The 24574-nt window shown below is 33.6% G+C and overlaps 1 protein-coding gene across 1 annotated transcript in view; it reads left to right on the forward strand.

Annotated features, from left to right (window-relative positions):
• Positions 1-24574, forward strand: part of FNDC3A (fibronectin type III domain containing 3A) — a 149342-nt gene that overhangs the window by 36115 nt on the left and 88653 nt on the right. Inside the window, exon 3 of the mRNA XM_081046246.1 lies at positions 18657-18732. Within this exon, the coding sequence (XP_080902372.1) occupies positions 18657-18732 (76 nt within the window). The remainder of the gene's footprint in view (positions 1-18656; positions 18733-24574) is intronic.

Consider the following 24574-nt stretch of genomic DNA (forward strand, 5'->3'; position numbering starts at 1 on the left):
TCAAAACCAAGTTTATAAAACCAGTAATATGTCATGGTCTTAATCACTATGATAATAGATAAATTAATGGATTAGAGTTCAGGAGAAATACCTGAATTTGAGACAGACATGGAAGTCAGAGTATTAGAGGTAGTGAAGTCATAGGAATGAATGAGATTGTTTGTCCTGAGGGAATTTTGAGTTGATGTTGGGGGGGAAATGTTAGTATTCCAATAGAACACGGTTGTGATGACAAATGAAATTAGGTTTATACTGTACCGTGACTTGTACTTGTTGGAGCTTATTTTATTCCCCACATTTTCCTCTCAAGGATTTTTTGGTCAGCTTTTTTCCCCCCGTTTTTTTCCCCCCCTTCTTCTGCCTACCCCCTCCCACTCCGGTTCAAGCCATTGTTTCTCAGTCTAGTTGTGTAGGGCACAGCTCCCATGCCCATCCTGGTGGTATTATGAGCCTTGTACTCCACCCCGGCTGAGGCAGTTGGTCGCAGGTTGTTGGTCAGCCGCTCACAACAGCTCACGGCAGTTCTTGCCGGCTGCCGGCCACTCACACTGATCACCAGCTGCTCATGGCAGCACATGGTAACCCACGACAGCACACGGTAACCCACGGCAGCACACAGCAGCCCAGGGAGAGCCGTTGTTCACAGTCTTAGCTGTAGAGGGCACAGCTCACTGGCCCATGTGGGAATCGAACCGGTGACCTTGGCTTAGGAGCATGGCACTCCAACCACCTGAGCCTCCACGTTGGCCCTTTTTTTCCTTTTTTGTTAAATTGTTATCGACATACAATATTATATTAGTTTTAGGTGCAGAATACACTGATTAGACAATTATATAACTTACAAAGTGATCACCTTATATAAGTCTAGTACCCATCTGACACCATACATACTTATTACAACATTATTGACTGTATTCTTTGTGGTATACTTTACATCCTCATGACTGTTTTTATAACTGGCAATATGTGTATCTTAATCCCTTTCCCTTTATTACCCTCCCCTCCAACCCCCCTCTCATCTGGCAACCATCCATTTGTACTCTTTGAGTGTGGTTCTGTTTTGTTACTTAATTTTGTTTTTAGATATCACATGTAAGTGAAATCGTATGGTATTTGTCTTTCTCTGTCTGACTTATTTCACTTAGCATAATACCTCTACTGTGTTTCCCCAAAAATAAGACCTAGCAAATCAGCTCTAATGCGTCTTTTGGAGCAAAAATTAACATAATTTCATATCATATCGTATACCGGGTCTTATATTAATTTTTGCTCCAAAAGACGCATTAGAGCTGATTGTCCAGCTAGGTCTTATTTTCAGGGAAACACAGTAGGTCCATCCTTGTTACACATGGTAAGATTTCATTTTTTTTTTTTTATGGCTGAGCAATATTCCATTGTGTATATGTACCACATCGTCTTTATCCAGTTATTTATCGATGGACATTTAGGTTGTTTACACATCTTGGCTATTGTAAATAATGAGGCAGTGAACATAGGGATGGATATAGCTTTTCAAATTAGTGTTTTGGATTTCTTTGGATAAATACTCAGAAGTGAGATTGCTGGGTCATATGGTAGTTCAATTTTTAATTTTTTGAGGGACCTCCTTACTGGTTTCAATACTGGCTGCACAAATTTGCAGTCCCACCAACAGTGCATGAGGGTTTCCTTTCTCCACATCCTTGCCTACATTTATTGTTGATTTATTGATGATAGCCATTCTGAAAGGTGTAATATGATATCTCAATATGGTTTTAATTTGCATTTCTCTGATAATTAGTGATGTTGAGCATCTTTTCATAAGTCTGTTGGCCATCTATATGTCCTGTTTGGAGAAATGTCTATTTAGATCCTCTGACAATTTTTTAATTGGATTTTTTGGTTTTTTTGGTATTAAGTTGTGTGAGTTTATATATGTTGAATATTATCCCCTAATTGCATATATCATTGGCGAATATCTCCTCCTATTTAATAGGCTGCCTTTTTACTTTGTTGATGGTTTCCACACGTTAGTTTGATGTAGTCCCATTTGTTTATTTTTTCTTTTGTTTCCCTTGCCTGAGGAGGCATATCCGAAAAACTGTTACTAAGAGCAATGTCAGAGAGTTTACTGCCTATATTTTCTTCTAGGAGTTTTATGGTTTCAGGTCTTACATTTAAATCTAACCCATTTTGAGTTTATTCTGTATATGGTGTAAGAAAATGGTCTAGTTTCATTTGTTTACATGTATCTGTCCAATTTTCCCAACACCATTTACTGAAGAGGTTGTTTTTACCCCCTTATATATTCTTGCCTCCTTTGTCATAGATTAATTGACGCTGTAGGTGTGGGTTTATTTCTAGGCTATCTATTTTGTTCCATTGGTCTGTTGTCTGTTTATGCCAGTACCATACTGTTTTGATGACTATAGTTTTATAATATAGCTTGAAATGAAGAAGTGTGATACATCCTGCTCACACTTGTTCTTCTTTCTCAAGATTGCTTTGGCTATTCAGGGTCTTTTGTGGTTCCATGTAAATTTTAGGATTCTACTTCTGTGAAAATTGCCATTGGTATTTTGATAGGGATTGCATTGAATCTATACCTTGCTTTGGATAGTATGGATATTTTAGCAATGTTAATTCTTGCTATGCATGAGCATAGTACATGCTTCCATTTATTTATATCTTCTTCAATGTCTTATAATTTTCCAAGTACAGGTCTTTTACCTTCTTGGTTAAATTTGTTCCTAAGTATTTTATTTTTTGATGCCATTGTAAGTGGAATTGTTTTCTTAATTTCTCTTTCTGATAATTCATTATTGCTTTATAAAAATGCAACAAATTTCTGAATATTAATTTTGTATCCTGCTACTTTACTGAATTCATTTTTTAGTTCTAATAGTTTTTTGGTGGAATCTTGACGGTTCTTTCTATATAGTATCATGTCATATGCAAATAATGATAGTTTTATTTCTTCCTTTCCAGTTTGGATGCCTTTTCTTTCTTTTTCTTGTCTGATTGCTGTAGCTATGTTGACTAAAAGTGATGAAATTGGACATCCTTGTCTTGTTCCTCAGCTTTTTGCCATTGAGTATGATGTTAGCTGTGGGTTTGTCATACATGGCCTTTATTATGTTGAGGTACGTTCCCTCTATTTTCACTTCGCTGAGAGTTTTTAAATAAATGGATGCTGGATTGTGTCAAACGCTTTTTCTGCACCTATTGATATGATCATATTTTTATCTTTCATTTTATGTAGTGTATCATGTTAATTTGCAGGTATTGAACCAATCTTGAATCTCAGGTATAAATTCCACTTGATCATGGTGTATGATCTTTTTGATATATTGCTGAATTTGGTTTAACATTTCAGTGAGGAGTTTTGCATTTATGTTTATCAGGGATATAGAACTATAGTTTGTTTTTTTTTTGTATTGTTTGTGGTTCTAGAATCAGGTTAATTTTGGCCTCGTAAAATGAGCATCCATCCTTATCAATTTTTTGGTATAGTTTGAGAAGGACAGGTGTTAATTCTTCTTTGAATGTTTGGTAGAATTCGCCTGTGAATTTGTTGGGAGCCTGATGTCAGTAGTAGTTATCGTTCTGTTCAGATTTTCTGTTTCTTCTTGATTTAGTCTTAGAAGATTGTATATTTCTAGGGATTTATCCCTTTCTTCTAGGTTGTCCAGTTTGTTGGCATATAGTTGTTCACAGTATTTTCTTATAATCCTTTGTATTTCTGTGATGTCAGTTGTCACTTCTCTTTCCTTTCTGATTTTATCTATTTGGGTTCTTTTTTTCTTCTTCATGAGTCCAGTTAAGGTTTTTCAATTTTGTTTATTGAACCAGCTCTTGGTTTCATTGATCTTTTGTATTGTGTTTTTGAAACTCTATTTTGTTTATTTCTGCTCTGATCTTTATTATTTCCTTCCTTCTACTCACTTTGGACTTTGTTCTTTTTCTAGTTCCTTCAGGTGTAAGGTCAGATTGTTACTTGAAATTTTTCTTCTTTCTTGAGGTAGGCCTTTATGTTATACAAGTAAGTTTCCCTCTTAGAACTGCTTTGGCTGTGTCTCATAGATTTTGGGATTGTTGGGTATTTATTTTCATTTGTTTCAAAGTATTTTTTTATTTCTTCCTTGATCTTGTTGTTAACCCATTAATTATTTAATAGCGTGTTATTTAGCCTCCATGTGTTTTTCAGTTTTCTTTACGTAATTTCTACTTTCATACTGTTGTAATCGGAGAAGATGCTTGATATGATTTCAGTCTTCTTAAATTTGAGGCTTCTTTTTGTGGCCTAACATTTTGTCTAACCTGGAAAATATTCCATGTGTACTTGACAAAAATGTATATTCTTCTGTTTGGGGTGAAATGTCCTAAAAATATCCATTAAGACTATCTGCTCCAATGTGTCATTTAAGGCCACTGTTTCTTTGTTGATTTCTGTCTGAATGATCTATCCATTGATGTCAATGGGGAGTTAAAGTCCCCCACTATGACTGTATTAATGTTTATCTCTTCCTTTATGTCCATCAATATAGGCTTTATACATTTTGGTACTCCTACATTGGGTACGTAGATGTTTACTAGAGTTATGTCCTCTTTTTATAATGATCCCTTTATCATCATGAAATGCCCTGTTATAGTCCTTGTTTTAAAGTCTATCTTGTCTAAGTATTGCTACTCCAGCTTTTTATTTGTTTACATTTGCATGAAATATCTTTTTCCATCCCTTTACCTTCAGTGTATTTGTGTCTTTCGATCTGAAGTCTCTTATAGGCAATATATATATTGTTCTTGTTTTTTTATCCATTAAACCCCCATATGCGTTTTGATTGGAGCATTTAGTGTATTTACATTGAAAGTAATTATTCATCGGTATGTAGTTATTGTCATTTTATTAATTATTTTCTGATTTTTTTTGTAGTTCTTCTCTGTTCATTTCTTATTCTTGTCAATTTAAGAACATCCAAACCTGTAGAGAACTTTTTAAAGTGTGTGTTTGAGCCAAAAAGATGACATATGCTTGGGAGTCAAGTCTCAAATGCTCCAGAGAATGCATTTGAAATTAAGGAGAGAACCTAAGGAAGATTATATGAGATGGGAAATACCCTTTCAAAGGGTATTACTTTGGTGTTTCAAAGGTGTATTAACCTAAATGCACAAGAACAATGGACAGGGCTGGCCTAAAACCTTTCACTAAAGAAGTTATATGCCTGGGGCATGACTACACACCATGACCTGCCCAGTTAGGAATTTATGTTCAAATCACCTTGTGAAGCTACTTTCAATAGGACCCCTTTTTTGTCCACATTCTCTTGCTCTCTTTTCTTGCATGTTGATGACTTTCTGTATTGTTTTTTGTATTCCTTTATCTTTTTTTCTTGTATATGTCTTACAGATTTGGGGTTTGTGGTTACCATGTGTTTCCTATATACCAAGTAGTTTATAGTAGTGTATTTTGAGTTAACGGTCTCTTAAGTTCAACACATTCTAAAATCACTGCAGTTTTTACTCACCCTTCCATGTTTATGTTTTTGTCATTATTTTTTACTTTTGTGTGTTTTTGTGTGTATCCCTTAATTATAGTGATTACACATGGTCTTCCTAGTTTTGCCTTTTAATCTTTGTACTTGCCTTTTTTCCGTCACTTTGTCTTTTAACTTTATAGTTGGTTGATCTAATGCTTTTATTACGTGTTTCCCTTTGTCTGGGGCAATGTTTTTCTTTCCCATATTTTCTTATTCATATTTTTTTATCATAAAGAAGTCCCTTGAACATTTCTTGCAATGCTGATTTAGTGGTGATAAACTCCTTTAACTTTTCCTTGTCTGGGAAACTATCTCTCCTTTGATTCTAAATGATAGTTTTGCTGGGTAGAGTAATCTGAGTTGTAGGTCCTTGCTTTTCATCACTTGGAATATTTCATGCCAGTCCCTTCCTGCCTGCAAAGTTTCTGTTGAGAAATCAGCTGACAGTCTCATGGGAGCTCCCTTGTATGTCAGTGACTGCTTTTCTCTTGCTGCTTTTGAGTTCTCTCTTTGTCTTTAACCTTTGGCGTTTCAATTATGATGTGTTTTAGTGTGGGCCTCTTTGAGTTCATCTTGTTTGGGACTCTGCTTCCTGATCTTGTCATATGTCACTTTCTTTCACCAGGTTAGGGAAGTTTTCTGTCATTATTTCTTCAAATAGGTTTTCAATCCATTGCTCTTTCCCTTTGCTTTCTTGTACTCCTATGATGCAAATGTTGGTAAGCTTGATGTTGTCCCAGAGATCCCTTAAACTATCCTCATTTAAAAAACATATTTTTTTCCTGTTCTGATGGGGTATCTTCTGCTCTTTGGTCAACTTCTTGTTTTCCATAATTGTCATTATTATCTCTGCCAACTGTGATGTTAACCACCTCCCATTGATTGTTTGAGACTTACTCCCTGGGGTGAAAGCTGTTTTATCTGTGAGAGCTCTGAGAAGGTCAAATAAAAGCAAGTCCTGGGAATGGTGTTTCCAGAGAATTGTCAGACTGGTCAGATAATGATAATGCTCTGGAGATGGGACTTTTATGAAACTCTAAACATATTTTGTTGCCTTCTGGGACAGCTAGTCTGCTGGTTTTTTATTGCTACTGTGAGTTTGTGGCTGTTGGTTTTAAGGCTATCATGAGGCTAGGGAGAGAGAGAACAGAATAGGGTAAAATAAAATGGCACAAAGCTCACTGTCCTTACCAGGATTCAGTTATTTTACTCGAGTGAATTGTTGCAAGCCTTTGGTTAATTTGCAGAGTTCGGGGAAAGTTGATTTTCACAATTTTTGCCTGTTTTTTTATTCCTTTTATAGCATGGCCTTTAGGAACTTCATACTCTTCCATTCCTGGTGGCATCATCAAAAAATTTTAATGAAGTAAAACATGCAAAATGGGCAGAGAACAGGTTCTATGTGGATGGTAACATTTTTCTAATGTAATTTCAGATTTTTTATTGACATCTAAACTTTGAAAAACAATGTGTTTACTGTTTATCAACGTGTATGAGATAGTCATTTTCCACATTATGTAAATACGTGACTATATTATAGAGAATAAACTAAAGCGGGCTGGACAAATGATTATAAAAAGAAGGAGTTTTTTTAGCTGACTCAGATCTTCACTTTAGAAATTCAGAATTAATAGACCTTAAAAGGTCACTAAATTTCCTTACTTGAGGGATTTCATTATTTTTGTTCATATGTGATAAGATCTCATGCATCAGACTCTTTGGTTGGACATTTTATTGATAATTTTTTCAAAATTATCCTCTTTGTCCAGTGAGCACTAGGGACTAACCAGAAAAGCAGAGTATGTGAAAGTAAAGGTTCTTCTCCCTTTGTACACCACATAAAACAAATCCTAAAATGTTATTTTCTGACATTAGCTTTTGTCTAATGCTACTTTGGATCAAAATTTTTCACCTTGCAAGTTGTATTTGTTTTAAATGGAAATAAGAAGGAAATTTTTCATTAATAATCAAAAATCAGACATAAGAACTTTAAAAGGTGATCACATTTGTAAATTTATAAGTACGTACGTGAAAAAATTCTGATAGCGTAAATACAAACTATAAACATTCAGTAAATCTTGGGGTGAGATTACTGAGACTCTAAAATAATAACTCACAGCTTTATGACAATAATTTTATGCTCTAAAATTCTAATCCAGAATTTCACTGCCCAAATTAGTTTTCTAATTGCTGTGTAGTTTTGCTTGGCAAATAATATAGATATTTGCTATTTTTCTCATTCTTAAAGGCTTTTGGACAAACTAGAATTTAAACATTAAAACAGTCTCCTCTTTCCCACTAGAGTTTGTTTCTTCTACATGTGTACACCATGCCACTTTCTATATTTCATGAGAAAATCAGATGCTTAAAAAAAAATCCAGTATTAACATTATTTCCTTAGAGATTAAAAAAATAAAAGCTTTACACACTAGGTACCAATCTGAAAATTTGCTTACAGTATCACATCTCTTATAAGTACATCTTTTTAAAAGTTAGCTTTATGATAAAGATTCAGCTATGCTGCTCTGAAAAAAAATTAGTTTCATATATCTAAGTATATGTACGTAATATTGTGCTGATTCTTGTTCTACTAAGAGATAGTATAATCAGACTTCTAAATTGGGTGCAAATTTTAAGGTACTCTATTTAAAGAAAAAAAAGCTTCCTAAAATGTCAGTTAAAAAAGAAAAGTTCCAGAGATTATAAACAAAGTAGAATTTATTTTTATATTCAGCATGAAAGTAGTAGTCTTATTGAATGACTGGGACCATTATCATTTCATTTGTTTTTAAAGTATATCTCCTCATTTCCAAGAAAATAAAATTGACAAATTATTTTGTGTTTTATTGACAAATAATTTCACCTGAAAATTGAATAGCAAATTAAGCCAATATGACAAAATTATAAATATTAAAATTATTAAATTAATATTAATTAGAACATTAATTTAAAATTATTAATTAAAGTATTAAAAGTTTTATAATATTTTAATGACATATATATGTTTTTAAATCTACTGTGAAAGACAGGATCATCAGACTCTACAGAGAACAACATCTTCAAATGAAACATAATGGCCATGGAATTTTGATGGATTCTGACCTAAAAATAACTGATATTCTATTAATTCCTGACTAATCTACAGTTAGAATAATTTCTAACCCTCTAGTTAAGTGACTTTGTAGTTAGTTCTTGTGCCCCTAGTATCCTGTAGAAATTGTTGACTTTTAAGAAATATAATTTGGGATCAAGTGAGGAGAAAATGAAGAATAACTTGTAAGCAGCATTGAGTAAATAGGGAAATACATTCAAATGAAAACTACCCAGAGAATACTGAAAAATTTTTAAAGTGAATCTGATTATAAACTTTTGTAATAAGAGCTGTTAAATGAAAAGGAGCCTTCTTAAAAAGATGATTTTTCCCATGATGTTTTGTGTGTTCTTAACGTTAGCTTAATACAAAGAAAGACTTTTCTTTTTGTCAAAAATTGCACAGATATTTGTAGAAATACAAGTTAAATTCTGATTTTTAACATCTTACATTTCCCTTTCATTAATAAACTATGGTGATTATGTATTCAAAGTACTGTTGTATATGTCCCTATCCCCAGAGAGAATACTCAAGATTCAGATTCCTGAAATCCTGCATTTGTGTGAATTTTTTCAAAACTGTTTTCAAAATGGGACAAATACGCACACACATATAAACACGACAGAAAAATGTTCCAGAAATTATAAACAGGGACTGACCCCAGAAAGAACAGTTTACATTTTACCTATAGTCTTTTGTACTGTTTGAATATTTTTATATCTTGTGAATTCATTACTTTTTCAATTAAAAAAGGACAATTGAAAAACAATTGAAAAAAGAGAAGCAAACACTTGCAATTCCAAATGTACATACACATATATCACAGGGGAAAAAAACCTCTGGAGAGTTACATACTCAGCTGTTAACAGTGATTGTTCTCAGGACAGAGGGATTGGTTGGCCAGAGGTGAAAAGACACATTTTACTTTATTTAAACAGTAAAATTTTAAGTATGTTTTTATTTAAGACTGACATGCATCAGAAAGGTACACAAATCATTTCTGTACACCCAGATAAAAATATGAAGTGAACACATCCGTATAAGCACCCTCAGGTCAAGAAATAGAACATTACCAGCACCTGCAAGACTTGCTTCCCTCCTACTCCTTTTTATTCAGTATTATACTGGGAGTTATAGCCAGGGCAAATAGCAATTAAAGGAATTAAAGTCATCTGGATTAGAAAAGGAATAAAACTACCTCTATTCTCAGATGACATGATCGTATGAAAAGAAAATCCTAAAGAATCCACTAAAAAATCTATTAGAATGATGAGTTCAGCAAGGTTGTAGAATGCAAGTTCAGTATAGAAAAATCAATTGTATTTTTACACCAGCAATAAACAATCTGAAAATGAAATTATGAAAACATTTCCACTTAACAGTGGTATCAAAAAGAATAAAATAGGAAGAAATTTTAACAAAAGAAGTACAAGACTTATACACTGAAAATTGCAAAACACTATTGAAAGTAAGCCTTAAATAAGTGGAAAGACATCCTATGTTCTTAGATCAGAAGACTTAATGTTGTTTAGATGGCAGTACTGTCTAAATTGTGCAGATGCAACACATCACCTATCATAATTCCAGCTTAAGTATTGACAGACCCTAAAAATCATGTGGAAATGCAGAGAACCCAGGATAGGTAAATGAGTCTTGAAAACGAACAAAGTTGGAAGACTCAACATTTTATAGTTTCAAAACTTGCTATAAAGTTACAGTAATCAAGACAGTGTGATACTGGCATAAGAATAGGCATATAGATCAATGGAATGGAATTGAGAGTCCTGAAACAGACCCTTACATTTATGGTTAGTTGATTTTTGACAGATACCTAAATAATTCAATAGAAAATGAAGAGTCTTTTCAACAAATGGTACTGAGGCAACTGGATATGCACATGGCAAAACATGAAGTTGGACTCTTACCTCATACAATATCCAAAAATTAACTCAAAATGAATCAAAGGCCTGAGATAATAGCTGAAGTATAAAACTCTTAGAATAAAGTATAGGGATATATCTTCATGATTTTGAGTGAGGCATTGATTTCCTGGGTGTTACCAACAACACAAGTAAGAGAAAAAAAATGCAATATAGTGTCTTCGTTAAAATTGAACAATTTTGGGTTTCGAGGGACACTTTCAAGAAACTGAAAAGACAACCCACAAAATAGGGGAAATGATTGCAAATCATGTCTCTGATAAGGGTCTTGTATTTAGTGTATACACACACACACACACACACACACACGAAACTCTTACAACTCAACAATAAAAAGACAACCCAATTAAAAAGTAGGCAAAGGTTTTAAATAGACATTTCTTCAAAGAAGTTATGCACATGACCAATAAGCACATGAAAAGTTACTCAACATCCTTAGTCATTAGGGAAATGCAAATGAAAACCATAATGAGATACCTACCACTTACGCTTATTAGAATAGCTAGAATGAAAAAGTCAGATAGTGACAAGTGTTGACAAAGATACGGAAAAATTGAAATACTCGTAAATTCACTGCTGGGAATCCACTTCGAAAACAGTCTGACAGTTCCTTAAACATACAGTTACCATATTAACCAGCAATTCTCCTAGGTATATACACAAGAGAAACAAAAACCTATATCCATGTAAAAACTTGCACAGCATTACTTATAATAGCCAAAGATGGAAACAATCCAAATTTCTATCAACAGATGATTAGATAAACAATATATCCATACAATGGAATGTTATTTGGCCATAAACTATAATGAAGTATTTCAGTATATGCTACAACTTGGATGAGCCTCGAAAACTTTATACTAAGTGAAAGAAACCAGTCACAAAAGTCTACAAAAAATTTTTTTGAAGTGATATAAATGTTCTAACATTTGCTGTGGTGATGGTTGTACAACTCGGCATTTATACTAGAAATCACTGAATTATACCCCTTAAAGAGTAAATTTTATGGTATGTGGATTATATCTCAAGTATTTTAAAACCCCTCTGCATGTTTTAGGTATGTATTTATGTAATATAAATGTGATTGCTAGAATCCAGAAATAAATTACTGTTAAAAGACCGTTACCAATTTTCATTGATAAATCAGTTAAATTTGGAGTCAGTTGCAGAATTAACGCATTAATAGGTTATTTCTAAGTATATGTTAAATTGTTTGCATAGTGACACTGTCGACTTTCTTACGTGTTCATGGGTACGTGTCTGCATATAGTATTTATAAACTGGAAATATACCGACATACTCCAAGATCAGAAAGCAAAAATAAATAAAACTATGGCTTTAAAATAAAATGTATTTGGGAACAGCACACTCTTCAGTTCCAACTTGTTAACTGATGTTGGATGATCCAGAAACAGATGCTACTGCAGCTCTTCGTTGATTTAGTTGCTATGGTGACAATACATTCATGTACAACAGGAAGCTTACTGTACATGGGCTAATTTGATTAGAAAGCAAGGTTTGAAGTAGGAATTAATGAGTATACTGATCGATTATACCTTTAACATCCCGCCTTTATGAGTATCTTCACCAGATAGGTATAAAATGGTTTAAGATACTACCCAGAATGAAATTTGTAAAGTTGACCTATTAGACTAACGGTAGGCTGAGGTTAAAATTGCCAGTGATGTTTTACGTTGGTATTCATTGAGTGGAACAAATTGGAACACCTGGAGCAGAAACTGTTGAATCTTAGAGCAGCCTTTGGTTGATGTAGCAGCAGTTGAATTAGAAAATTAAAGAGGATGCAAACAAGATGTAAAGTGCTAAGGTTTAAAGTAGCTTTCTAGATAAGCATGTTTCTGATTTAGTACTGTAATTTATATAAATTTTTATAATTTATAGCTAAAGCCTTTGTATTTATATGTTAAGGAAGTAAAATCATGATACTTTTTAAAATATATATACAGCTTCTAATAGGGGATAAAAGCTACAGATTTGCCAGTTTTGTAGTAAACTTAAAATCATTTGTTGTGCTTACCCTAGAATAATTTTACTAAATCTATAGTTATGTGTAGTTTGAAAAAAATACTATGGTTTAAATTATTTAAATCTTACAAACAACTTTGTAGTTAAAATTATAAGGGCACTAATATTTTAAATATGTAAATTATATATATGAGGTGTGACAATTAAGTTCGAGAACTTATCCTAGAAAACGTGCTACCTACCTCATTGCTGAATATCACAATGGTCACCTTCCTTGGGAAGCTGCACCAACGCCAGCGCCTAGTTCACCCTTCAAAGCAATTTTGGGACTCTTTTTCTGGAATGGCCATCAGAGATGTTGTCATATTACCCTTGATGTCCTGAATGTCATCAAAATATCTTCCTTTCAATATTTCCTTTGTCTTTGGGTAAAGAAAGAAGTCATTGGGGCTCAGATCAGGTGAGTAGGGCGGGTGCTCCAATACAGTTATTTGTGATCAGTACAGGAAAGTAATGGAAAATAAGAAGCAGATAGGTCCCAGACCAGTTTAGGAGAAATCTCATAAACATTGTGTTCTGGGTATATTATTCTCTCTTTCATGTAAATTGGTCTACTTCTCCTAGGCTTGGGGCAAATCCTCAAAGCAGTGGGTCTGCACTGATAATACTAAGAATAATACTAAGAGCTGCACATACAGTGCTTACAGTAACAGCGGCTACCATGTACATAAAACTAGTGCTTCCTATATGTCAGTCACTGTCTCAAGCGCTTGAGCTGTGTTAACTCATTTAGTCATTAACAACAATCCCATGAGTATTGAGTTAATTTGAAGGCCTTCAACCATGGATTAGAAACTACATTGCTAAAGGTACGTTAACTATTATTCAAGGGTACAAGGCCCAAAGGATTTTCCCTTTTATCATTACTCTCATTAAGTTGGACCCTTAAGCAAGCACAAAGAAGCAGTAGGATAAGGAAGGGGGAAAAGGATTAGGCATTCCAGACAGTTTTGTTCATGTGCTTTCTGTGATTTGAGGGTTGCTGTTATGGGCTGAATTGTGTTTCCCTACCCCACCCCAAAATTCATATGTTGACATCTGTCCTGACACCCAGTACCTCAGAATGTGACTGTGTAGAGATGGAATAAAGAGGTAATTAAGCTGAAATGAAGTCATTAGTGTAGGCTCTAATCCAATAGGAATTTCCCTTTTACTAGTGTCCTTATAGTAAGAGGATATGAGGACACAGACACACACAGAGGGCAGGTCATGTGAAAAGACAGGCAGAATATGTCCCATCTACCAGGTAAGGAGTGAGGCCTCAGAAGAGACCAGCCGAATTTCCGACATCTTGATCTCAAACTTCTAACCTCCAGAATTGTGAGAGAACAAATTTCAGTTTAAGCACTCCAGTCTGTAGTACTTAGTTATGGCAGCCTTAACCAACTGATGTGGTAGCCGAGATTCATACATTTGCAAATATTGGAAAGCATGAACATGTTTTTGATTTCTGGGTTGGTTTTCTTGCTCTGTCTGCTAACCCCTCTACTGAGTTTTAGAAATAAAGTAGTGAGGTACTTACCTTGTTCTCCTCGGATCTAACTTAATGTCAGTCCTAATATACAGTGGAGACAGGAAGTTGCCTGTCCCTTGGGGTGGAGAGGAGAAAAATATCTGCAAGATTGACGCTGTCTGTAAATATTTTTTCTGCATTTTTTCAATGACTATGTTTTCATAGATTATATTTTATAATAATATAGGTGAACAGTTTTAGAAATAAATACATCCTTAAATATTTTACAATTAAGTGTATATCCCTCAAACAATTTCAACTGTTAGAGTTTTGTAGAAACAAGCTTTAAAATTACTTCCTAAAATACAGAGAATAAACTGATGGTTGCCAGGGGGAGAGGGGTTGGAGGACTGGGTGAAAAAGGGATTAAGAAACGCAAATTGATAGTTGCAAATAGTCATGGGGATGTAAAGTACAGCATAGAGAATATAGTCAGTAATGTCGCAATGACTGTGTATAGTGCTAGATGGTTACTAGAGTAATATGGAAACCACTATATAAGTTATATAAATGTCTAACCACTATGCTGTACACCTGAAACTAATACAAAATAATACTGAATGTCAACTGTAACTGAAAAAATAATTTTAAAAAAACAATAAAACAATTCTTAAATTCAAAAGGTTAAATTTCTGTTAACTGCACACAACAAATCACTTTTAATAAGGTAGTTTTCCCCCCTATTGTTTTCTTTAGAGATTATAGAATATTAGAACTAACCTTATATCTTTTACCTAATTCTTTAGTATTTAAAGTAGTGATATTTTATGGAGCAATAAATAATAGCATAATTATTCTGATGGCCACCTTAACAAATTATGATCAATTACATTAGAAAACCTGATTATTTCCCAGAGATTCCGGTTAGGGTAAAAATATCAGACTAATCATCCTCTGGATAATACCTATACAGTATTCTGAAAAATTCCCAGGGTGATTCTAAGATGTATTCCCTTTCATCTAGTGAACATCCTATCTAATATGCTTGAATGGTGCTGTGGGTCAGGTGAAAGATTGCTGTTTTTCTTATTCTCATTTTACATGTAAAGATCTTAGACTGAGAGCAATTAAGTAAAATTGAAGCAAGTGACCAAAGAATTTTGTATTATCTTTGAAATGCAAAAGAATTTTCAGTTGTATTTAGCAGTGGTTAATCGCGGTTGAATACTAGATAGTAGGTATAATTTATACCTAGGTGGTTATATTTTTTAAATATTTTTCACTTATTACTGTGTTTCTGTTAAAATGTATGCAAATATTATTAATAAACAATTATGCCTTATGACATTTCAGTAAAGTTTGTGCAGACAAAACATAAATACATTTTGGCACTTTTATTCGGTAGGTTAGATTCCAAGGTGGTACCTAAATTCTATATTTTTTATAATAAATTCATTTGAATTAGCCCCACTTGAAGTGTTCAGTTTCTATAAATTCAGTTTTAAAATGCACTAGGAGTGGACTATGTTAGAGAACAGTTATTTGAATGGTTTTGAGTTGTTTACACAATCACACCAATAATCAGATATGATATATGAATATTCGCTTTTTAAAAAGTAAATCTGGATTGGACTAAATGATATCTCAGGTCTCCTTCAGCTCTAACTTTTGTGTGCTTTGTTTGTTTAGACGTGTTCGTAGCAGGCTTGCCGAAGTCTGATATCTATTCCCCTTGGTCCTTTTCTTTCCTTCCTCACTCCAAAGATGTCGTTTTCTACTATCCTGCTTTTTTTGAAACTTAGTTCTTCCCTAAGTAAAATTTTATATTTGATCCTTTTAAATCTCTCTTCTTCCATAACCTCCAAGTCATTGTATCTTTTCTATTATTTATTAGGAAATTTAAAGAGCATTAAATTTTAATTACCTTTCTTTAGATTTTTGTAGTCTTCATTAATGTATATAAAAGGGTATTTTTATAACTTATAGTCAGTGACATTTTCATTATAATACCTTTTTGTGTTACTTTTTCTTGCATTTAATAATTTTTATTTTTCAGTTACATTTGACATACAATATTATATTAGTTTTAGGTGTACAACAGTGATTAGACATTTACATAACTCACAAAGTGATCACCCCAGTAAATCTATTACCCAACTGACACCATATATAGTTACTACAATATTGTTAACTATATCCCCTATGCTTTATTTTATATCCCTATGACTATTTTGTAACTGTCCGTTTGTACTTTTTAATCCTCTATAGCACTACCTGCTTAAGTGATACTCTTCATTGCCCTTAAAATGGCTCACAAGACACTTCATGACCTGGCTTGTTTGTATCTTTCCCTGCATGTTTCGCCTTTTTTCCAGTGTTCCCGCCCCGTATTCCACCCATGTAGAGCTATAGAACTTTTTTCTTTTGGTTCATTGAATATGATAAACTGTTTATGACATTGCCTTTCCTGGAGCTTTGCACTTGCTCTTCTATTCTTCTTGCCAAATTAGTTCCTGCTCAGTCTTTAGGACTGAACTTAAATTTTGCATTCTCTAGAAAGCAATTACATATACAACGTGCACACAAGTACGCACACACATGCTCGATAACAGGCTAATTGAGATACTTGGTCCTGTGTGCTCTGGTAGCACTTTACTTATCACCAGTCAGTATCAAAAGGAATATTTGAACAAGAAGAGTTGTGATTGAGGGACACCATCAGAAAAGATATTTCTAAAGCTATAGTGTTTAAAATGATTAAAATAAAACATTTCCAAAGCTGCTTTTGACAAAATAGATAGTGGTATGGGTAAGACGGGCCAGAGTATGTTGTGTGCTAAGAGGACATATCTTAAATGTAGCAAATTGTATTGGTTAACTCTCTAGGGAAAGATACTTTTTTGAATCTTCTCCAGGTAAATTTTAGATACATTAAAGAAATAAATATATGCAATTAAATTATCTAAAAATTAGAAGAAAATAGGAACTTGTATTTTTATCAAACTTCTAGGTCAGCACTGTCCAATGGAAATATAATACAAGCACATAACTAATTTTAAAAATTTTAGTAACCACATTAAAAAAGTAAAAACAGGTGCAATTAATTGTAATAATGTTTATTTAACCCATTATGTCCAGAACATAATTTCAACATGTAATCAATATAAATTAACAAGATATTTTACGTTGTTGGTGTTTTAGTACTACGTCTTTGAAAACCAGTTATGCATTTTACACTTATACAGCACATCTCAATACAGACTAGCCACGTTTCAAGTACTTGATAGCTAGTGCAGGTTAAATTTAGAAGCAATAGAAAATGCTCACAAAGGGAAAAATAGATAACATTGGCTGCAAGAAAATAATTGTATTAAAAATTAAGGAGAAAACAAAATGGAAAAATATTTGCAGCATAATGTAGTACAGTATTATTGTCAATATGCAAAGAATTCATCTAAATCACTAAACGCTTAAGACCCCAAAAGAGAAATGGATAAAGTGACATAAACTGCCGGTTTACAAAAGAGCTAGTAACAAATGTAAAATAACATTTAACCTCATTAATAATCAAGTATAAATTAGAAAATAGTAGTATATTGTTTTCATCTATCATGGTAGCAAAGATTTTAAAACTGATTTTCCAGAGTTGCAAAAAATAGGGCAAAAAGGTATTCTCATAGACTATGAGGGGGAATATGAATTAGTAAAACCCTTTTAAATAGTTCAGCAACAGAAGCAAGAATTCTATTTCTGAGAACATATCATAAGGGAGCAATACTAATTATAGAGGGAAAAGCTACATACCAAAATGCTTACTTTTGCATTTATAATAATGGGAAAAGTTAAAACTACGTAAATCCCTTATTAGGAGAATGGCGAAGTGGTTTATGGTATAGTCATTTCATTAAATAGTTTGAATAATAACACGGAAAAGTCTTTCTATGTTAAACTACAAAAAGATACAGAATTGGAGATCTTACTCATATATCTACATTTAAGAGGAAAAAGTGAAGCCTGCATATGTAGAGAACAAGACTAAGACTTGTATGAGAATATTAGTAATGTTTATCTTAGGATAGAAGGACCTCAGACTTTTTTTCCAGTTTTCTGTTTTTCAAACGTCATCAGATTAGTATATTACCTATATAATGAAAAGAAAACTAAATTGTGGGATTGATTTAACACATTCTCGAATATAATTTGAGATGTCATAATAATTCAAGTATGCTCATCTCATGATCTGCCTATAAATTTATAGTTTATTTTTTTTAAAAAATGCAGTTAACAACTGATGAACTGTATAATCATCGATGACCCAAATATTCTGTGGTTTGACTCCATCTTTGTTTCAGAGTGAAGTTTGTTGACTTTCTAATAAAAGTTTGCCATTATCTTTTTTTAGTCCCTTACTTTTGGCTTAAGTCTGGCCTCTAGAAAAATGAAATGATACTTTTTTAACAAATGTGTAAAATGTGTAATTCCCATTTTCCTTCCCAGTTTCATATGGTTAGATAGCTCACATCTACTCTCTTACTAACAACATTTCATATCTTGATATGCTAATTTGCTCTGTTGTTGTTTTGATTAATACTTCTTCTCCTTATTTTAAGGTTATTCTGGTACAAGTTAACCCAGGGGAAGCATTTACAATAAGAAGAGAAGATGGACAGTTTCAGTGCATTACAGGTAAGAATGGTAATTTATTGTTTGAGACAAGATAAAAATTTATGATGCATTAAAGTGTGTATGCTTGTGGTTTCTTCCTGTCTTTCTCAATACCACCACACCAACACACAAACTCTGAGTTACCTATTTATTGCAGTAGCATCCTAATTAGTCTCTTTGCCCTGGTTTCTTGACTAATCTGACTGTAATATTATATTGTTCATGTCACCCCCCGGTCCGAAATCTTCAGTGAATCCAGTTCAGGTTCCTTAGTCTTTTTAAAAGATCATTTCATCTTTCTAGTCTTTCTTCCCACTTGCCCTTCAATGCTGTTTTATTTCAATCTTGGTAAATTGACTTATTCACTATCTCTAGAATCTGTCTTGTACTTTGTGTACTATTCTTCTTATCTGCGAGTCACCCTTATCACCACCATCCCCCAGCCTATCCAAATGCTACCAGTGCTTCAAGACTGAGGTCAGATCTTATCTTTAAAGGTTTTTTTTGTGTGTGAAGTCTTTAGTGAGCATTCCTTCCACACTACTCACTAGCCACCTCCCCACACACATTTGTGACAAACAAAAATGTCTCTAGATATCACCAAATGTCCCAAGGGGCAGAATTACCTTCGGTGAAAAACTACCACCCTATGTGAAAACAAGAGCAATAAATAGGTCACTGGCTTCTAATTAGAGAACCTAAGTTTAAATAACAACTCTGTCACTTACTAGCTGTATGAACTTTCATATGGTATTTAACCTCTATCAGGTACATTTCTCATCAGTGAAATTCCCATCCTTGTGAAATAATAGTAGACCTCATAGGATAATTGTGAGATTTAACATCTACATGTAAAGCTCTCTAAACCAGGCCTGGCACATAGAAGGCACTCAGAATGGTGATGTTGGGTGCCGTGGTGTTAATAGTTTAATAGAAAGTTACCCCACTTCCTGTGAAATCCCGTTATACTAGTTATTGTGCCATTCATTTAGCAAGTAACTATGTATGTTGTAACATTTCTTCCAGTTATGTTTTAAAAGCCATTTAAATTTTGTATGTTTATTCAGTCTCTTCAACTAAGCATTAAGCGCTTTGAGGGCAGATAGCATTTCTTACATTTCTTTATATTCCCTTCAGTTGTGGGCCTTCCACATATTTAGGGTACCTAAATAATAGTTGTGCTTTCATTTGAAAAGAGCATGTTAGAAATAGGGTAACCATATGTGCTTTATCATCCAACCCATGATACTTCTGAGAATCAAAGAGGACACTAGCAATTACTCAAAAACAACTGGTGTCAGCCAAGATTGTCCCAGGCAAACCAGGACCCCTTTTTTCCTGGACTGTCTACTTGACTTAATCAAAGAAGAAATACGCCTCTTTCTAGAGAGGCAATTAGCTCAGTAATTACAATTAAAATATTTAGCCTGCCATCTAAACCTTACATGTTTTAGAGTTAGCACTTTCTCTAAATTAATTAATCTTTTGTGTGGCAAGTAAGGTGACTTCAAAATAGGAAGGGTCCACATATTATGGACTTACAAGAAACCAGGTAGTAGAATTTATAAGCAATATAATAAACTTTGCCTGTATTTACTTGTCAGTTAGGTTTTCATAAAGATAATTGTATTTTTATACTGGGTACCTCTTAGAATTTAAGTTTCTAATAGAACGCACACCTTAGGTTTATGTGTACATTTCTTTTCAAATTTTTTTCAATAAATATCCATTATAGTCGAAGCCTTTAACTAATATAACGTTGGTCTTTTCAAACACATCTGCAAATGAGGATATTCATTACTATTTTAGTGTGACTTAAAATACAAAAACTGCTAATGCAGTTGGATAGCCAGAGTCTGATTTTTAAATAACTTATCTTGTAAAAGTCAGTTGTAACTAATTTGTAAACCCTCTCCCTCATAAAATCAATTAAGTTGATTTTTTTATATGGCAGTTACCCCTTCAGTCAGGACCTATCTGATTTATAATACGCCTGTAGTACTAACAATATCCTAATAGTAGAAACTAACTACTATGTGAAGATATTTTTAGGCAGAAACACATTTCTTTGCTTCAGTAGGATTGGTCTGATTAGGAAAAGACTCCTCTCTCTACATGACCAGTTATAAGAGTGGAGACTTTGTCTTAAAATTACAGGGCAGAGTTTAAAAACACAGCAAAGGGTAAGGGCAACCAGACATAAAGTAAAAAGCTCTTCCCTCTTTGTTTATGTTTTTGTTTTTCCAACATTAAAAGATGTGATAGTAGAAGGACTAGTAGTAAACGAGGGCCTGGGGTATCAGCCTTTGTAAAGACCAGTGTGCCCTCACTCCACGCAAGAAAAGAAGGTAGGACGAAAAAAGACTGACTGCTGGAGTTCATCCTCTTCCTTTTCTTCATTTTTGCCATCACTGGTTTCTGTAACATGGCAGTCATCTTCCTGAACTAGTTCTAGAGCTAAGTAAAAAGTTAAGAGTAGAAATAGAGGTGAAGGCAACAGAGAGAATACAAAGAGAACGTCTTAAGGGAAGAAAATCAAATGCCAATGAAGCTGAGAGAAAAATAGGATCTTATGGCCGTAAGGCCATCAAATTAGGAAAGCTTTTCTCTTTGCAGCCACTATATTAATAAAAGAAACCTCTATAGTGAAACCCAAAGAATTGAGATAAATCAAGTATAAATTAATAAGCATTTGAATTAAAGACTACCTTTTTAAAGTAGTTTTATTACCTATCAAGAGTTTATAGAAACAAAAACAAAGTTGACAGAGATCACAGGGAACTTTAGAGATCTAAATAAGCCCCTTATTTTATTGGCAGTTAGGATTTGTGAGTTATAGCTAGTTATGGGCAGGCTCAATTTAGTACTTTTTCTACTATAGCATAACGCTTGGAGAGACGAATTGCTGATACTGTTTTCATGAGTTTTACTAAGTATCTGCTGAGGTAACTGTGCCAGCTGCTGGGGACTCAGAGAAAACTAAGATACAGTTCCTGCCAAGAACACAGTGTAATAAGGAAGAAAGGGATAAAATGAACAATTGTATTACAGTATAAAAAGAGCCATAAGAGATATGCATAAAGTGTTTTGGGGGCATAAGAGGGGTATTATAACACAGAGTAATAATATGTCAGGGAAAAAATTCTTCAAGGAGAAAGACACAAAAGTATCTTTAAGGAAAATAGTAGTTGGTCAAATGGAAAAGGGGCTTAAGAAAGCATTTCAAGCAGAAGAAACAGTGTACAAAAACTACAGAAGGAAAGAATAACTTGATTTATTTGAATAACTACAAAGAAATCTGAATTGCTGAAAAGTTGTATGGATAGAGATGAATCTGCAAATGTCAGATCTTGAAATGGCTTATCTGCTAGTCTAAGAACTTTGAACTTTATTGTAAAACTAATGAAGAGCCATTGAAGGAAAGTGAACATCCAATTTACAGTTCTGAAAGATCAGTGATGTCTGCCTATTCTGTCAATATGTGGTTACCTAAAAATCTTCCTGCTACAAACATCTAGAAGTGTTCAATAAAATGTCACAAATATTCTTTGAAATGCATTGCTGAGCTTCTCTTCCCTCTCTACGATCCCTGCAAAAAAGAGGGAGGGAAATGGAAATTAGTTATGGGCCAGAAACAAGGACTTTTCAATATTTGTTTTTCAAAATATGTTTCATATGTATAATGAAAAAAAACATACTTTGTTCATTTGATTTGATCATTTTTTATTGTTCCATGCCATTCTTTCTAAGTCCTATCCAAAATCTGTCTTCCTTTACTCTTTGTGTTATTACATGTCCTTGTAGACGCTGCTCAACTCTTAAATATCAGAATGTGTAGTTACTACTTTCATTCTGCTCATCGTTTAGGTTTATTGATACTGCCTGATTCAGACCCATACCTCATTTTTGCCATCTTAAGCCAATGTGCATTGGTTTCAGCACAAATACATTATTACTTTTGAAATCAGAGTACTACCTTGAATCTATCTGTTTTTTTCTATTAAAAGATATTTTAAAACAGATCTAACAACTTGATGTTTTTCTGTTTTTTCAGTGAAGTGCTTTGATAGCATATCAACAGATTGTCTTGTATGATGATAGATATTGTGAAAAGTAATTCGTTTTTGCCTGGTAATTTTACCTAGGAATGTAAAAATGTATTGAGTTAGAAAATCTTTAGGTTTTGTACTAATAGATCTTTGGAATATGTGCTAAAGACTGCTTCTTAGTTTTGCTTTTTGGGGAGTTATGCAGAATAGGGAATTAGTCAAGGTTTCTGAATTTGGGAAGATCCTAGAAGCATATTTCATAGAGAATATGTGGTAAACTCTTAAAATCCTGTTGTAGAGCTGGCTTTCCTCACGATAAATTGGTCCTGTGCTTTAGACATCATCTGTTCCGTGAATTGTTGGCAGACAAGATCTTTCTTCAGTTCCGCTCCTCTCCTAACCCTGGAGACACATACAAAAATAATTGAGGGCAGGAATTAAATTTTACTTATGTTTGTAGCCCTGGTGCTTTTCATATCACCCAGCACATAGAGAATGCTCAGTAAATGTTTAATTAAATTGAATGAGCAAGATAAACGTTTCTATAGCATTTTTATGTGCCAAGTAAATAGAGTCTATATAGGCAAACAATTCTGTCTAAAAACCCTCCTTATTGAGAGGAAGATATGGCTTTCTTTTTTCTTTCATGACACCTCAAAATGAATAAATAGGGCTGAAGAATAAGAATGTGTTAATTAAATATCTAGTGGTTTTGCGTTGTCAGATCACTTCTGCTTTGATAGTACTCCATGCTGCTACATACAAGAGAGAAAGTTATAAAAAAAAAACAAAAAGAATATACAGATCAATTATGCCTGAATAGTTTATGTGCCCTGGCCTTTTCCAATTATATACTTCAGGAAAACAAACAAAGATACTGATGATTGTTTAATTTTATTAATCTGATAGGACAGTAGTTAAGCACGTGTTACCTGGGTGTGAGTTCTGCCACTTAATATTATATTAGTCAGATTATATTAAGCAATTTAGTGATTATTTTTACGTCTGTTTTAGACTTGTTTGTATAAAGAGAGAAAGAGAGAGCGTCTGTTATGTAGGATTTGGCATATAATTAGTCATGGAGATTATTATTAAACCATACCTTTTGGACATATTGTTCCTATCTGTGGAATCGTAGAACCCAAGAACATCAGTTACTCATAACCCCTAATTATGTTGATCATGAATTCATCAGATATACATTCTGATGATTTGTTTTGCAACATTGCTACCACAGTGGCACTTCAGCAACAACGAGAACCTTATGTTCTTCATCTATTCATTCATTTAATAAGAGACAGGGAATAAGCAAGCACTCTTACTTCCTCAAGCTTATTTGTCACGCCTTATATAGCTTTATGAGAACATAAAGTAAAAAAATCATCACGGTCCCATTGCCAGTCTAAGCTGTGTCTTAAGTTATATTATCCAGGACTTTCTTCTCTGGGGCCCTCTTTCTGTGCAATTTTTAATCAGTAGCTTTGATAAAAATAACATGCTTATAAAACTTTGAGGTGCCAGAAAGTTACCAAGGACAACTAATAACACTAAGTAAATGTCAAGCTCAGAAAGATCAGAATATTTTGAAATGATAGATCAAAACCAATAAAATTTAATAGGAATAAATATAAAGTTCTACATTTTAATTTGAAAATTAACTACACTGGTACTGTATTGATGTGTATTAGAGTTCCTTTTGAAACTAACTCTTGTCAGTTAAACACAAAAGGAATTTATTAAGATGATACTGAGACTCTTCCACTTCTTCCCTTTCCTTCTTGAAAGTTCAGTCCTAAAATCATCAGGTGGGCAGA

The sequence above is a fragment of the Rhinolophus hipposideros genome (assembly GCF_964194185.1).
Source record: "Rhinolophus hipposideros genome assembly, chromosome: 4".
NCBI classification, from domain to species: Eukaryota; Metazoa; Chordata; class Mammalia; order Chiroptera; family Rhinolophidae; genus Rhinolophus; species Rhinolophus hipposideros.